Source organism: Thermobia domestica, chromosome 2 (genome assembly GCF_964235325.1).
Source record: "Thermobia domestica chromosome 2, izTheDome1.hap1.1, whole genome shotgun sequence".
NCBI lineage: Eukaryota > Metazoa > Arthropoda > Insecta > Zygentoma > Lepismatidae > Thermobia > Thermobia domestica.
The window spans coordinates 141727204-141743390 of record NC_137455.1 but is presented as its reverse complement, the minus strand read 5'-3'; the positions used below and the strand labels follow the sequence as shown (position 1 = coordinate 141743390).

General features: G+C 35.8%; 1 protein-coding gene across 5 annotated transcripts in view; it reads left to right on the top strand.

Annotated features, from left to right (window-relative positions):
* Mctp (multiple C2 domain and transmembrane region protein) overlaps positions 1 to 16187 on the top strand; it is a 955910-nt gene that overhangs the window by 872801 nt on the left and 66922 nt on the right. For all 5 annotated transcript variants that reach the window (XR_014129216.1, XM_081746500.1, XM_081746491.1 and 2 more), the window contains one exon: positions 11333 to 11481. Coding sequence is in view for 4 of the 5 variants with exons in the window: in XM_081746500.1 (XP_081602626.1) it covers positions 11333 to 11481 (149 nt within the window). In the remaining variant the exon portion in view is untranslated. The remainder of the gene's footprint in view (positions 1 to 11332; positions 11482 to 16187) is intronic.

Sequence of the window (16187 nt, the reverse complement as noted above, 5' to 3'; positions counted from 1 at the left end):
GCATGCCGATATGGTTTGTAACGATTTCATGAACTTGAATTTTCGGAATTTTTAACATGTCGGCCGTTAAACAACACTTAATCGTCAGTCTGAGTTCAACAGTTCCCTCACTCGCGTCATGTTGTCAGACATGGTGGTCGTGAATGGCCGTCCGGCGTGGTCCTCGTCATCGACCTCTTCCCGGCCTTCCAAAAAGGCCTTACGCCACCGAAACACTTGCCGATCTGACAGGGCATGTTCTCTGTAAACAGTCTTGATCATAGTAACAGTTTCCGTAGCGGTCTTGCCAAGTTTCACGCAAAACTTGATCGCATGTCTTTGTTCTAACGAGCGCTGCATATTCACTTGTACATTTTCTAAGAGAGTTGCTGGTAGAGTACCGAATCGAGGAATGGAAACTCTTGTCAAAATACACACAGCGGGGGACACTTCTAAATGGTACACCTTAGCCGTAAATCTCCATATGGCTGTACCATTTAGAAGTGTCCCCCGCTGTACAAGATCAAAAAACAATCCTCACGGACACGTCCGTCCTCTTACTCTCCGGATGCTCGGAGCGCACTGAGAGATGGAGCGCTGCTTAGCTGGGTTCCTCCGCTATGTTTCAAACGGTTAGACCGCGCTCCGACTTACAGTCGCGTCACAATAAATTCACTGACATTACTTTCAAGACAGACCTTGTACCCTACTAATCAGTACTAATGAATACAGTATGACCAAAAATTACGTTTTCTAAAAATAAATAAAATTCTTTTAATAGTAGATAAACCCTACATTGACACTTAATAGAGGTCATACCATACAACACCGTAGCTTATTTCTGAAAGGTATCAAATAGCATTTTGTTTACCTTGCCTACACACAAGTTGTGTTTATCTGTCCGTTAAATGCGTTTAAGCCCTGTAAATGGCCGTTCAATATCTATCGACCCGACAGGGTCATATTTGAAGCATGTCGCAGCCCTTGAATTCATAGCAACATCGAGTGTGCTTTCCATATACAGCAGACTCCGAGTATCCGGCCTAATGTGACGGAAGGGCAGGTCGGATAACAAAAAAGCCGGATAGGCCGGAGTTCTATGAACTCATTTCTTTATGAACATTAAACATACCCCAGGAACAATTTACAAATACAGTACTGTACAGTTATAATGCTGAACAGCGGCAAGCAGGTCCATTAAACCGTTACACACTGACGAAACAGTGAACAAGGAACAGAACACTGAAGGAGGATTGTAGCAGACGCCTGCTTCCAATGCCTTGGTAATGTTGTCAATGCAACACTGTGATTTAAGCCACATTGTCACGTTAGAACTTGTAGCTGTCATTAAAAAAAAAAGAAAAAAAAAGAAAAAGAAAAGAAAAAAAAGATTGAAACCCTACCATATTTCACCGTGTACACAGTCTTGAAAGGGTCATAAAACATTTGTTCCATCTTGCAAGGAGTTGAACGATGCTCAACTTTCTGGTACGTCTTGCTTGCTACTTGCTATCGCCCTCCCGCTGACATAAAAGAAAAACTAGTTTCGCCGCTTCCGAAACAACAGATTCTTTTGGACAGGGAGGGGAAGTGCGCCAAAATACACGTTTTTAATGAGGAGGTTCACTGTTTGTCCACTAGAGTACAGTGCTGCATGTGTGGAGAAACCTTTCTTGCCTTCAAGAAGTTGTAACATGTAAAGAGTAAATAGAAAGATCGGGTTGAAAGTCTTTCTTTTATGACAGCTACAAGATTCATTTAACGTGGCAATGTGGCTTTACTTATTTACTTACTATAAAAGAAAACTAGGCCGGATAATACGGAGATCGGATAGCCACGAGCCGGATACTCGGAGACTGCTGTATTTGGTTGGTGCAGAAGTAAAAGTGGATCTGAAAAGGTAGGGCAACGCATGACGTCATGCCGTCCCCTGTGCCTATCTTTGCCTATTGTATTTTTTAAAGTGGAGTTATGCTATAAATATTTTTGGAAGTGGGGGAACGACGTTTCCCCGCATTTCCGCTCACTTTTACCTCCTGGGTTGGTGACACATCCCCTTCGGTAGAAGTAAATTCCATCTCTCACAGATCTGCATTCTACGATAACGGCGAGAAATAATTTGTATTTCTAACAGAAAAGTGAACAAAACTTAAAAAGCAACCATATATTAGTAAATAAGGAGATTGATTACAAGAAATATCATTTATCGATGATGTAACAATGGTAAAATATGATTTACCTTAACTGTCAGTCTTTAATTATAATAACCTACTAAAACCTCTGAATCCCTTAAGAATGCAATCTTCAACGAATTCAAAGCTACAGATGCCTCAGTTCAAATATAACCTAATTTTCACTTTCAAAATTTTCAAATGAAGCGTGTCTAAATTACTACACTACGTATTGAAGTGTCTAATGTTGATAGATATAAAAACTACACCTCATAGAAACTGTGACTCTCGACTGTTTACGTTTTTCACTAACAGTAGCAACACCATGCTGTGCAGCTATAAAGCTGTGCTTCCACCGTAGTCGACGGCAACTTTGATTCTGCTTTGTCAAGACTAGTAATATACGTAGATGGACTCTTTATATTAGCGAACACTGTATCATGAGATTAAGTAGATACTAAAACAGAATAGAGATCCAGTGATCGAAAACTATCCGTGACCGAGCTGTGAAGAGTCTTATTTATTTATTTCCCATTTGTGCTTTAGAGGGGCCGCGGCGGCTTAGTGGTAGAGTGTTCACCTCTGGTACGTGGAGTCCTTGCTTCGATCCCAGCTCGCGCCTAGTGGGCTTTTTGATGGACAAACATCGTGTATGTGAGTTTTCTCGGGGTTCTCTGGTCTCCTCCCACTTTCTTCATTCCACCATTTCATTTATTTCTCATCATCATCGTATCCTTTAACCCACACGGCATAACCGTAGGACGTAAAACTAAAAGATTTCCACTTGTGCTTTACAAATACCGGTACTTAATTTGATTTATTTCAGCTGAATAGTTTGTGTAAACGTCTTCATATTGCTTGTCAGTTGCCTTATGTTTGCTGCTCAGTGTGGGCCTTTAGATGATTCACGTATTTTAGTGTAATTTAAAGAAAATTAAAAATCTCTGTCATAAGACCGTGAATTTACTGTTATTTAATCGATCTAGTACAAATTGCTATAGGTTTTTTTCCTTTTTTTAAAATCGTTTCAGTATATTTCATTTGATTTACTGATAAGTTTTTGTAAAAGTTCTATCAACCGTGTTTTGTACGCAGTACTTACTTGTTAGTAGAAGCTAATCCAAGCCATTTCGTGAACTAAGGAAATCGTGCAACTCTTGTGCTATTTTTGATTGCTCACTTTTTCTTTTCAAGAACAACTTCCTACAACTGAAACAACGTTAATAGTCGATTGTCATGCAATACGTTTGTTTCGTGGACTTCTTATGAATCATTCAGCATTAAACTTTCCTATCTTGACCACTGCAAAATGTAACTTAGTGGTTCTTCCTTCGAGAAACAATTTGTTTTGAAAACTTTAAAATAAGGTATTGGAAATTCAAAGGCGATTTGTTTATTCAGTAGTAAGTTACGCAATTAAAACTTAGTTAATGGCTTTCGACATACGCTATACGGAACTAATTAGTCAAAATAAAGAAAAAATTTTAGGGTGCACTATAAGATTTGACGTATCAAAGCAAAAGTGGGCATTTTCACTAAACCTTAATCTGAACTTCACTGTATTTCTGATCCTTTAGCCTCAATAAACCTCACGTTACTCCTTGGACATCAATTTTACTCTGCCCCAGTTTCAACACTTGCCATAGGCAAAGTTTTGTGGAACTAGAGGAAAAATTTTCACTTCGCAGTCAGGAGGTCTTGGTTCGAATCCCGCGACCGTTCATTCTGATAAGACTGAACTTTTTAAGGAATATTTTTCAATCTCAGCAGTTGAATTATTTCCCTTGTTCAATTGTTAACTATTTCCAGCGTAAAATGATTTCGCCTACGTTCACTTGATCAAAAACAATGATTTCTATTTATTTTATTTATTGATTTTAAAAATCTCACTTCATGATGAAAGGTAAACTTACACTTCTAGTGCAAATTCAATTAAGAACTAAGTGTTATTATTTTATTTATGTTTGTCCATTTGCTCGTTGATACGAAGGAAAAATTAATGAAATTTTACGTTCCACGACTATGCATTGAGTCTAAAGGAGATGGTGATAATGACTGAAAATAATTTAAGAAAGAGAGAGGAAACGGCAGAACCCCGAGAAAACCCACGAATATGATGTTGGTCTACCACAAAGCTTGGTGGGCGGGAACTGAGGTCGAACCAAAGGCTCCGTGCAACAGAGGTTTCTGGTTTAACATCGTACAAATATAGGGTCTACGCTTTATCCTAAAGGAGACGACTAATTGAGGACAGTGGATGACTACGAAAATAAATTGTCGAATGGGAATGTTGGAGGAAACTGAACCTTGCGATAGCTCATGGACATGACGTTGTCCACCACAAATTCGCATGGCCTAGCATCGAACCAAGGGTTCCTTGTACCACAGTGAGCGCTCAACTATGAGCCACCATGCTCCCATTGACATGGAGAGATATCCCGTTAAGCAGATCATAATTAAATTAATAGTGAAATATGCATTCTTTTTTTAATCATAAGATTCAGGTCACAGTATGGATAACTACTTGCATTGATTTGCATGCAGCACACCCACCAGAAAAAAAAAAAAAAAAAAAAAACGCCAAATTTAAGCAAGGTGAAGTTATGACCACTGAAGTACTGTATTATATAGTAGAGAATATAGATACAGTATTTCAGTAGAGAACAGAAAATTTGCATGTGGCCCTGATTATAATAGAACAATATCCGTGAATGAGATTTTTTTTTTTTAAATATTGACATTGATGTATAATAATGACTTAATGAATATTCAGTCATTTGAAAACAGTTAAGTCACTCCAAAGCTTTCACTGATATGTAACTATTTTTATCATATCCTTTCAGGATGCATAAATGATTTCTACAGAGGAAGTAGTGTTAACGGATTTCCGTCATTACGATTTTGCTATTTCTTTAACCATTGATACAACTAATAAATTAACTGTTATATATGCATATGTACTTCCCATTATTTGCCTGTAGGCTATATATAGCCTTAAACGTTTCGGTCTATTTCATTGAACTACATTATGGGCTTTGTCCGAGGTGATTTTATTATACAAATGCACTTTGCAAAATATGTCCAGTCGTAGTGTAGAAGCAGTTGTTGCTCATAGATTACTTAATAACAAACTTATCGTCTTCAGGTGGGATCGAGTGGGTCAATTGACCCTCACTGAAAATCTGGGTACTATAATCTTCAAAATGTAAATTTTTGAAAAGTGTTTCTAATTAAATTTAAATATTACCTATAATAAAGGACTACTGTAATTCCTCATTTTAGCGGGTAGAAAATGGAGAACAGCAGCATCTGATGCTGCAAATAATAATAATAATAATTATTATTATTATAGTAGCCCTCTCCGCTGGTCTAGTTGCTAGTGCGTGCGCCTTTGGTATATATGTTTCCGGGTTTGATTCCATGTCTGAGAGCATTAAAATCTCAACTAATTATGATGATTCGGATTGCACGTTAAAATGTAGATCCACGCTTCCAGAAAAAAAAAATACTAGGGGTTGTTTATTCTTGGAGTGTTTTTTTTTAGACTTTTTTTAAAAAAGAAAAACGATTGAGGCAATAAATAAATATGTCAATAGAGAACTCATTTGTCCTGTAAAAATCTATTTGGGTCGTTTATTCTTGGGAGTGAGTTCTTTTTGAAAGATTTTCTCAAAACTGACTCGGGCGATTTTTTTCATATTTCATAAGTAAATATTAATACTCCTATAATGTTGTATAAATATCTTTCATGAGAATATTTACAAGTGGTAGTTTACTCTAGGGGGTGAGGTTTTTACCATTTTGGAATATACAACATGCGATTTTATTTCATATGCAATATTTCATTAGTAACCCTAACATATAGCATAAGTCATTTATGAAAAAATCTACAAGTAGTAGTAGATAATTTTTTAAGGAAAGTTTTTCGAAAACAACTTATAATTTTGTTAGTATTTCACAGGAAAATGTTTCATTGATAACTGCAGCACATGATTTAGGTAGTTAAAGGAACTGGAGCAAGAAAGTTTAGTGCGATGAACAGTACTTTTTTTTTGTTGAGTTATTTAAACTATTTTTATCAGGCGACAAAAGTTTATTACACCAAAACCTAAAATTTTGGATTTTTTTTTCGTACGCCACAATATCAGGAGACTTTAAGACTCATTCTGAGTGATTAAACTTTAGGGGGTCTACCTACGTCACTGATGAAAGATATGTTTTTCACAGTACGCGGCGCTTCTTCATCGTTATTCTACGCTTTTTTCAACTTCACGAATGTTCTACCCATTGTGATAAAATATGCGTGTCGATTTGTGCTTCTTTATTCGTTTTGCATTTTTCTTTCAGATGCTGTCTGTATATTTTCCTGAAGATATCTCACCGACTTCAAGGTTTGATAATGTTGTTAAGGTCTGTATTTTTTTTCCCCTGTTGAATCTTCACGCCCTACAAGACAACCTTTGCCCATATACCAAACACCTTTCACGTTGTAATGTTCTTCGATATTTCCCCTTTAATTCAATAATCTGCAAGTTTTTTTCACCTATAATATCTCGAATGTGATTTGGTAACTTCAAACGCCAATTCTTTGAGATGGTTCTGTGTTACTGTGTGCTCAATACTTCCAATACATAAATTTTATCCGTTTTTCTTTCTTTTAAAAAAAATACCCAATCGAAATATTCAATTACTTAACTGTCAATGCATGTAAATCCAATTGATTTCCTAAATACCGCAGCACCCTATGAACATTATGTTTAGGTGTTTAATATTCCTGGTATATTTATTTCGAAAATTTTTCGTATTGCATCTGAAGTTGAAATCTTCTATATGAGTGATTTCCAATCTTTTTCTCGAGTGCCTTAGGCCTATACTTTTTGAGGATTGTATTCGAAGCCATACTCAACCAGGAATGTCGTCTTGGCTCGACTGTGAAGCAGAGAGGAGATGGCGCCTTGAAACGCAGTTGTCCAAATATTTGTTGAAAGTCCGTTGATCTAAATATTTGTTCAAGTCTCCATCAAGCCCAGATAATGCTCTTACACGCAATTGATAACAGAATTTGCCAACAATAGTTAATTAGCTTGTTGGATTATCAATGTAGAAAGTTTTCCTCAGTTGTTTCAAAAAATGTTGACATTATTATTATTTATTATTATTATTATTATTATTATTATTATTATTATTATTATTATTATTATTATTATTATTATTATTATTCCCATTTTTATTAAAATTGTTCCTGAAAGTCTGGTCGAAATACTCCAGAAATATTCGTGTTATAGGTTAAGAAATGCACAGGTTCACTAGGAATTAATATGAAGAATTCTTATGGGAACCTAGAGCTCCTTCGTGGCTAAGCGGTTAGCGTACGCGCCTTTGGCGCGGGAGACCCGGGTTCGATTCCCGGCGGGAGCTCATGTGGTTCGGATTCCACGTTAATCAGTAGGTCCACGTCTCATATAGCCTCGCTGCTGAACGGGACGCTAAACTAAAATCAACTCAACTCAACTCTTATGGGAACCTACTTCCATCGGAACTTTTTTTCTTTCTGTCTTTTTCTTTTTTTTAAAAAAAATGTTACATAAACATGACTCGCAAGCATAAACATAAGAGGAAGGCTAATTTCAAATTAGATGCGCATTTTTTTTTTTAAATAATAAACTCTGCCTTAAGATTATGTAGACTATAGGGTCCATACTCGGGGCACTGTTTTGTGTAAATTTCGTTTGCATAATAACGTACATTCATAATTCTCTCTCTAATGTCTATGTACTTGTATAGCCGCCAAGGGATAACTTAGTCAACTGTTCGCAAATGAAAGTGCAAAAAAATCGTGTAATACATCGGGTGTTAGCATTATGTTTATATATCTTATGGTGACTCCTACGTATATTTTTGAAATAAATGTTACTGATGCAACAACACGATATAGGCCTACTTTTCCAACTTAATATGCGTAATATTATTCTTTTTAAAATATTGAACCTTAATAACTTCCGTATGTTCATTCATGGAAAGTTCGTTTTATGGATTGTGGTTTCCCGATTACTCATCAAGTACTGTTTTGTTATTTACGATTACTAACTTCCTTCCCCCTCATAATTCAGCAATGCAAAGACCATATCTTAGACTATGTGTTTATTCTTTGCATTGCACTTAAAGTATGAATGAAAATAGAAGTAAACAAGACGTTCTTTTTTCTTTCTTTCTTTCTTTAAAATGGTGCATGAGAATGTGTTAAGTTTACCCAGTATTCTTGTTTTGGCGATTTGAATGATACTGAATTGTTACATCTATGATAATCTCTCGACTTAAATGATTATTTCTCGTGTCGGGTGATAGGAGAATCTTATATCATTCATGTTCCCAGTAGATGTATATGTATATGTCAATAAGTCTACAATTTTCTTTATTAGGAAGTGGGACGAGACGTACTTCAGAGAAAGTTTCCTGAAGAAAGTCCTGAAAATATAACTTTTTAACGTACTGTATTAACACAGACATCTAGTATTAACGGAACTGTCATGATTTTCGAACTGAATAATTTGAATATACGTCACTCACAGCCTTGAATACTCAAGTTAGCCAAAGTAAATTATCCTGAAAACTAAACTGCTTTTACTTTTTTTAAAAAAATTAAAGCGACCTCCAGGTTGTGCCGGTTCGTTTCAGCAACTGTTCACATAAAAGATGTATAGTTCCGTAAATTATTAGGCAGCCTATCGCTGCCATTGGCGATTCGCATTTGTAACTACCGATTTCTTGAAGAATTCACTCCATCAATTATGCAAATCTAAAATCCTGCAGTTCAAATATGCACTTTATTTTCATTATAATAGGAAACGTATGGATGAAATGTGTTTAAAATTAATTTAATGCAATCCTACTCATCCAGACATTTAAATTCAAATACGAAACTGTATTGATATTAAATTATATTTTGAAAATCTGATAAATCATTTTTCGCTTGCTGTCAGTCAATAATAGCGATACCATGCGGCGAAGTTCTACGGTGAATGACCTGCTGTTTCGCAAGTAGTTTTAGTATAGATATGGCATAATTCTTGAGTTTAGTGTTCCCTTTCACCAGATAGGCTATATGAGACGTGGAGTTTCGGCAGGTTTCAAGCCATGTGAGCTCCCGCCGGGAATCGAACCCAGGTCTACAACGCCGAAGACGCATACGCTAACCGCTTAGCTACGAAGAAGCTCTGTATAGATATATAAATGGCGGGAATATGTTACTACTTACGACGCGGTCGCAGCAAGATAAGAATTACGTGTTTCCATCCAAGTTCACGGCAATGCTTAGCTATTCTAATAAGATTTCTATATATATAGATTCTAGTAGAATCATATGTTGAATTTTGAACCAGTCAACATGTTATGTATGTATTTCTGCATTACGGTTTGTGGAGCTAGCTAATGCTATGTTTTTTTTTTTTTTTTTTCATTGTAGGCATTGCAAGTAGCAGCTTTTTGAAAAGACCTTAGAGTAGTTATCACAATAATGTCTTTGTCAAGAGTCTGGTTTTGTGACACAAGAAACCAGAACGTCATATGTCGGAGAAATATTAATTTATATGTGCAAATTAACTGCTTTGTAATGAGGCCACAATCAGTTCTTTTATACATTATATTTCTTATCGTATCACTCCAGGTCCCTAAAATCAAGTTTTCCGTATCAGTGGCGTACGCAAGGGGAATTTCAGGGTTTTAACCTCCCTCAACTAACTTGTAAGATATAAAAAATAAACATGTGTCATGTTGTATTATACCTGAAATTATATGAACTCGGGAACTTTTAAGTACACACGCCATTGTTCCATATATGTATATTTTATATTTGGCCATCCTGTCCTGCTCTGCTGAGTTTGTGACCCTACCCAGCTACTTGATGAACGTGTTCGAGTCCACATTCAGCCAGAACGTTTACCTGATATATACAATGGCGGTAACTAGAGTATTTTGCTGAAGTGGAGGGGGTATGGCCTCTCACTGAGAATTGAAAGAACCAAGGAGAACGGTATTCGAGGGGCCTCGCGACTCCTGGTCCCCCTTTAGTTACGCCTATGGATACATGTAGTGGCGTACACAAGGGGGTTCGAAAATTTAGCTCCTTGTTGAGTAAGATATTACGGAAAAAGAAACATCCTATGTGTCCTGAAAGAATTTCAGATTAAGTGGTCGAATCCTTCCCTTGACTAAATTCTGCGTAAACCATAGGATACTTGTAACAAACTCTGTCCATAGTGGAGAATAAATAGCCAATGGAATGCTCTTCTGATTTGCAAGTGATATACTTGGCAGCTAATTACTTCCGTCGTTCATTTTAATGTCTAATGAAAAATATGTTCAAATGAAACTTAGTTATTGCAGTTTGAGAAATTACGTATAAACCCTAAAGTAAACCCTGTCTACGTTTAAATGTTCAAAAATTGTGCAGCGCTTTCACAACGTATTTGAAAGATAAAGATGAGACCAGAAGTATTTCCAGCAATGATAAATTTATTCTTATTAAATTAAATTAAAATACTGCGTAGTTTAAAACATGGATCTTTAGATAGAATTTATACTTGTTTGTTCATAGTATTCAAATTACTTGAACTACAGTAGGTTTCACGAGTTTCAGCTTAGGATGCTCACAGAAACTGATGTTTTGCAGTTAAAATAGCTTATATAGCACTGAGTTGACATATTTTCCGTCCAGTTTTATCAGTGTCGTTTAATCTGATATCCTACCAAAGTTTGATTATTTTAAATGTATGCTTGGTGAGAGAAGCTAGAGTCATTGCTCTGCCAGATGGACAAGTATATGGAAAATGTTTGATAGCATGTTTTACAACCTGACGAACAACATGCCACTCCTCCTTGTTATTTTAAAACGAATTTCAGAATAACATTACCAAAGCTCTTCCCAGGATATTAATAAATGAACAAAAGTCATAATTAGATTTAGTCTATGACGATTTACGAGACACCTATTATAAAGTTACAGAGTAGCACAAGTGTCGTGCTTTGACTTAAAAGTATATATTCAAATTGACTATTATTCTCGTACATAAATTTCTTTTGCACAAAATAGGTGAAACTGAAATGAGTCCGGTAATATCCTAGTATGTATGTGTGATCTAAAATAGTAAATGTCTAACAGTTAACATTTTCTCTTTCTATTTCAGTATTTTCAGCGAAATACCAAGATGTCGGATATTAACCGGAGGTTGAAGAGTCAGATCTGGAGTTCTGTTGTTACAATAGTTCTCATCGAGGGAAAGAATCTCCTGCCCATGGACATCGACGGACTCAGTGATCCTTACGTCAAATTTAGGTGAATATATATGTTTTTGTCATCATAATTATGTATTTTAAAATTCTTTCTTTTTAGAGTAGAGTTAAAAAGTGCTATATGGGAATTTAGACTTATCCCAACCGCCTTTTATTTAAAAGTTTCTTCTTTCTTATATACAGTAGTAATAAATATTACAGATAAAATGTAAGTCACTCAAATATCTTGGTGGTTTGCTGATGAATTTGTAGGAGTCCAATGACCAAGCGTCTTAGAGTGACAGGAACCAAGACTCTTGCTATTAAAGTGTAGTAAGTACCTCTCAGAGACCAGGCGTCTTAGAGAGGGGGATAAAACCTAGAGACCAGGAGTCCTAGGTAATGGTAAGGTATTCGTAGAGACCAGGAGTCTTAGAGAATAGAGGAGATGATCAGTCGGTGGAGATGGATGCCCTATGCGGTGTTCCGGCTCCTTTTATCCTGAAATGTCGGCTAACTTCGTTGATCTTCACTTGGCGATTGTTGACAATGTTCGACGACGTCATCTTCTTGGTTGTCATCTGAAGTTGTTTATATACTTTAAAGCTTTTTCTACTAATATACTAGTACAAGACGTGAAAGTCTTATGTCGGTGGTGCTCTTGCCCCCATCATCTTAAGTCTGAGTTTTTAAACTATCTTGGTAGTGCACAAGTTTCCTGTTTATAGTAATTTAACAAGATAAAATAGTTTTAACACTTCACATCAGTACCGGTACTATTCTTCTGACAGCGTTTGCAAATAATCTTACTCAACATTGTAGAGAATATCATTGTTCTTAGAAAACTTTTTTTAGGGTGTACAAGTATGCTTCAACGCAACACATTATGGCTTGAAAAACGGTGCTGCCACCTACGAAATATTTTTATTAGTGTTGCTCTAACGTACGAAACTAATGATTTCATGAATATCTTATTTCTCTTACCAATTCGAGAACAAACTGTATCTTTTCTCACAAACTGTAGTTGACGCATGAAGATGTGAGCTATACGTGTATTTGTTTCCAAGAGGTTTAGCCCTCTGCCACAAATCTAGGTAACAAAACCTTCCCATTACGAAAGTGAGATTTTCTGAATATTTCACTCTTTGCCAATTCTAGACAAAATGTCTAGAATTCTGCTAGTTCTGCTAGTGTCTTCTCTGGTGTATCTGTTTTTGAACCATCAACCATCCGGAGTTTTATTGTAGTACATGTTAAATAGTACTTTTTTCTTTGTTTACGGGTCTCCTCAGAAAAGTTATGAGCATGGTAACTTAACTAATTTCATATAGTGACTTCCAATAAGTTTACTTCCACTGTTCAACAGAGGTTTGCTATATGCAGCTGTTGTAACATTCACAACTAATATCTGGTTAAAATATCTCTGGACTTTTTGTTAGAGATGCAAGGGCTCGGAAAAAAACCGGCTTTTTTGGAAAAAAACTCGGTTTTTTCTGCTTTGCTTTTTTGCTTGGGAAATTTTGGGCTTTTTTCAAAATTCTGCTTTAAATCGATAAAGCAGACTTTGTTTCGCTTCTCTATAACACAGAAAGTCATTTAATTAGTGGTTGATGCCGATAATAATATAAAACCTCGAAAGTAAACCATGAATTTCGAAAAGATATTTTAAACAATTTTACTTCAACATTTTTACATTATGAATTCCAAAGGATTAACCAATGTATATAATAAACACATTTTAACCTCATATATACAAAAGTAAGCAGAGTTGGCAAGAACCATGGTTGTTTCTGAAAATGCCAAAAACCCGTTTTGGGGGGGCAGTTTAAACCAGGCTTTTTTGGGGTTTAAACCAGGTTTTTTGATTTAGATATTTTGCTTTATGTATTTGTATTACATATTCACAGAAATAAGTTTGTTTCGCCTTGGTGTTATTATTCAACAACGGGGTTATGCTGGAAGAGGTCCCATAAGCTTAAAGAAGTCCGGTCAGTAAATTTCTTAAATTGAGAAACTCCCGCTCTAGCCATCGGGAAAATCCCGTCATTCTTTTAAATGTAAAACAATAACGGGAAAATCCTGTAAAATTTAATTTGCATGTAAAATTTAAAGGTCAACGTATTATAATCAGTACGCTAAAACTGAGTGACACACAATCATAGTCAACGTCTTGCGAATAAAATCAGAAAAATAAACACACTGCTGAACAAGACTGCACTTATTTAATATAAAAACACATTTACACCTGACGTTTCGATCTTCTATCCAAGATCCTCATCAGAAGTGAGTGTACGTCTGATGAGGATCTTGGATAGAAGATCGAAACGTCACGTGTAAATGTGTTTTTATATTAAATAAGTGCAGTCTTGTTCAGCAGTGTGTTTATTTTTCTAAAACTGAGGTATTAAATTACAAATTTAGTATGTAGGTATCATTGAAAGTCCAATCCAAGCTAATGTTGGAAGCTAAGTAGGCAATCGATAAATTTTACCAATTTTAATCAATATATTTAAGCAACCTTCGCTTCTTTATAAAACAACAGGCATGCAGAAATATATAATTTGGTTTCGTTTTGTATGTTTAGGCTTAACATCCTTACGTAATACCGAGGTTATCAAGGAGAAGACTTTCGCTTAAAGTGACATCCGAAAGAGTACTTGGTTTACACATGAAAGAAGGGTTGTGGTTCGACCGAGAATTGAACATGGGACACCTTGATTAAAAGGTGAAAAGGAAATAAGACTAATGCAGATGGTTTGACATGTGAAACGTCACTATGAAGTTAACACGATTCACATTTTTGTTCTTTTAATTTTTTTAGTTTAAACCAGTTATTTAAAAAAAACAGCTGGTGTAAACGAGCCAACCCTAAGAGTAAAAACTTCTTTCAAAAAATACACAAATAACTAGCAAAATTGTATGTAGTATTTTTACTTCAAAATATTCCATACCCTCTTTTTGAAACAAAATAAAATTAAAATAAAACATAAGAGAAATACTTAGATTTGTATGATACAATTAAAGGCTGCACATGGTTCTGTATATTCTTGAAATTCTACAGTCAAGTTTTTTATAACCACCATCAAGGGCGCCCATCAGGGGGGTTAAGGGGGCGCTTGCCCCCCCCTAGAGGAAAATGTACTTCAGAATATTGAAAATCCAATAGGATTTTTACATTAGTTACAGCAAAATTTGAAACTATTTTTGAAACGTCGCTTATACTTCCCCTCCTTGGAAACCACAACATGGGCGCCCTTGACCACCATCACGGTTTACCCAGTCCTCAAGTTTTCTGAATTTTTAACAAGAGGGATTCAACATATCATTACGGAAAAAAAAAAGACTACGGAATATATTTAAGTTAAGCTAAATACAACTGCACAACAAACGTGACTGAGTGGTTGGCTTTTGCGCTTCTATCGGGAAGTCCGGGATTCAACCCAGCATTCGACCATTCTGACAAAGCCTTCCTTCATTCCACCTGAGAATGTAGAAATAGTGCGTGTACTGGCCGACTAGGAGTTGGCCGACTTCCTTTCTTATTGTTTTTAAATCGTTATTATTACTAATTACCAGCAGTGACGGTTTTGCGAAGGTTAGAGGATCGGTCTTTCGGACTGAAGCCTGTTCTCCAAAGTTGTGGAATGTCTAAAACGAACGAAATATCTATTAGTTATGCCTTTACTCATAAACTTTAAGCTCCCGTCAAATAAAAATTACGAATATTTAGAAAAACTAAACATTAGTAGTAAGAAAACCCCTCCCAAAACACTTTTTTAAATTCGCCACTGATTCTGAGTATAAAATGATCTTCAAGGTTGTATCCGGAAGATTATTGCTAAACATATAAACGAAACGAAATATTAGTTATGCCTGTACTCATAAACTTCAAGCACCTCCCAAATAAAATTAGGACTTTTTAGAAAACGAAACAATCAGAGAAACCCCTCCCAAAGTACTTTTCTAAATCCGCTATTGATTATTTGTATAAATTGGTATTCAAGGTTGTATCTGGAAAATTATTGCTAAATCATTGCACAACTACAGTATAACAGAAATGTGGAAATACGGTTTGACGGACATATTGAAAAACGTATGCTTTGACGGATATATAGAAAAACGTAAGTTTAACTTTCGTGCTAGAAGCTGGAGTACTAAGCTCTTAGAAATGAAACACGGATGACAAACTAAAATGATCTAGAGAAGGAAAAAAATGTCGATAACTCAAAAGTTAAAATAAAGTTAAATAACCTGTAAAATTGCCCTCAAATACTACATTCTTCATGTTAGCTTTAATTCGTAAAATATGTGCTCCGTCCATCTTGATGGGGAATTACAGAGCTAAATATGGCATTCAGGTCGTGGAAATCTTATCTAACTATAGAATATACTATAAGAAAGCTATTTGGATAGAAAAATCATGAAAATGAAAAAAGCCAAAATTTCCAAAATTCTCGTTTTTTTTTTCAAAAAAGCCGGCTTTTTATGTGAAAAAAACCATCGATTCAAAAAAGCCGGCTTTTTTGCATCTCTACTTTTTGTACACCTGCAAAGAAAAGAGCAATATATTATTTTTCATTCATACCAAATTAAGAAGTTTGGTGCAGGCAGATGTTGGTTTAAAGCCCCACAACCTCGTCAAGGTCTCTACCTCTGTGAGGGCCTACTTTTGACTGGAGAGGGACGTAAGATCATATGCACCATACGATCTTACGCCGGAGAACCAGATTCTAGCAAATTCCTTGATATTTCACTTAGCAAACCCTTTGG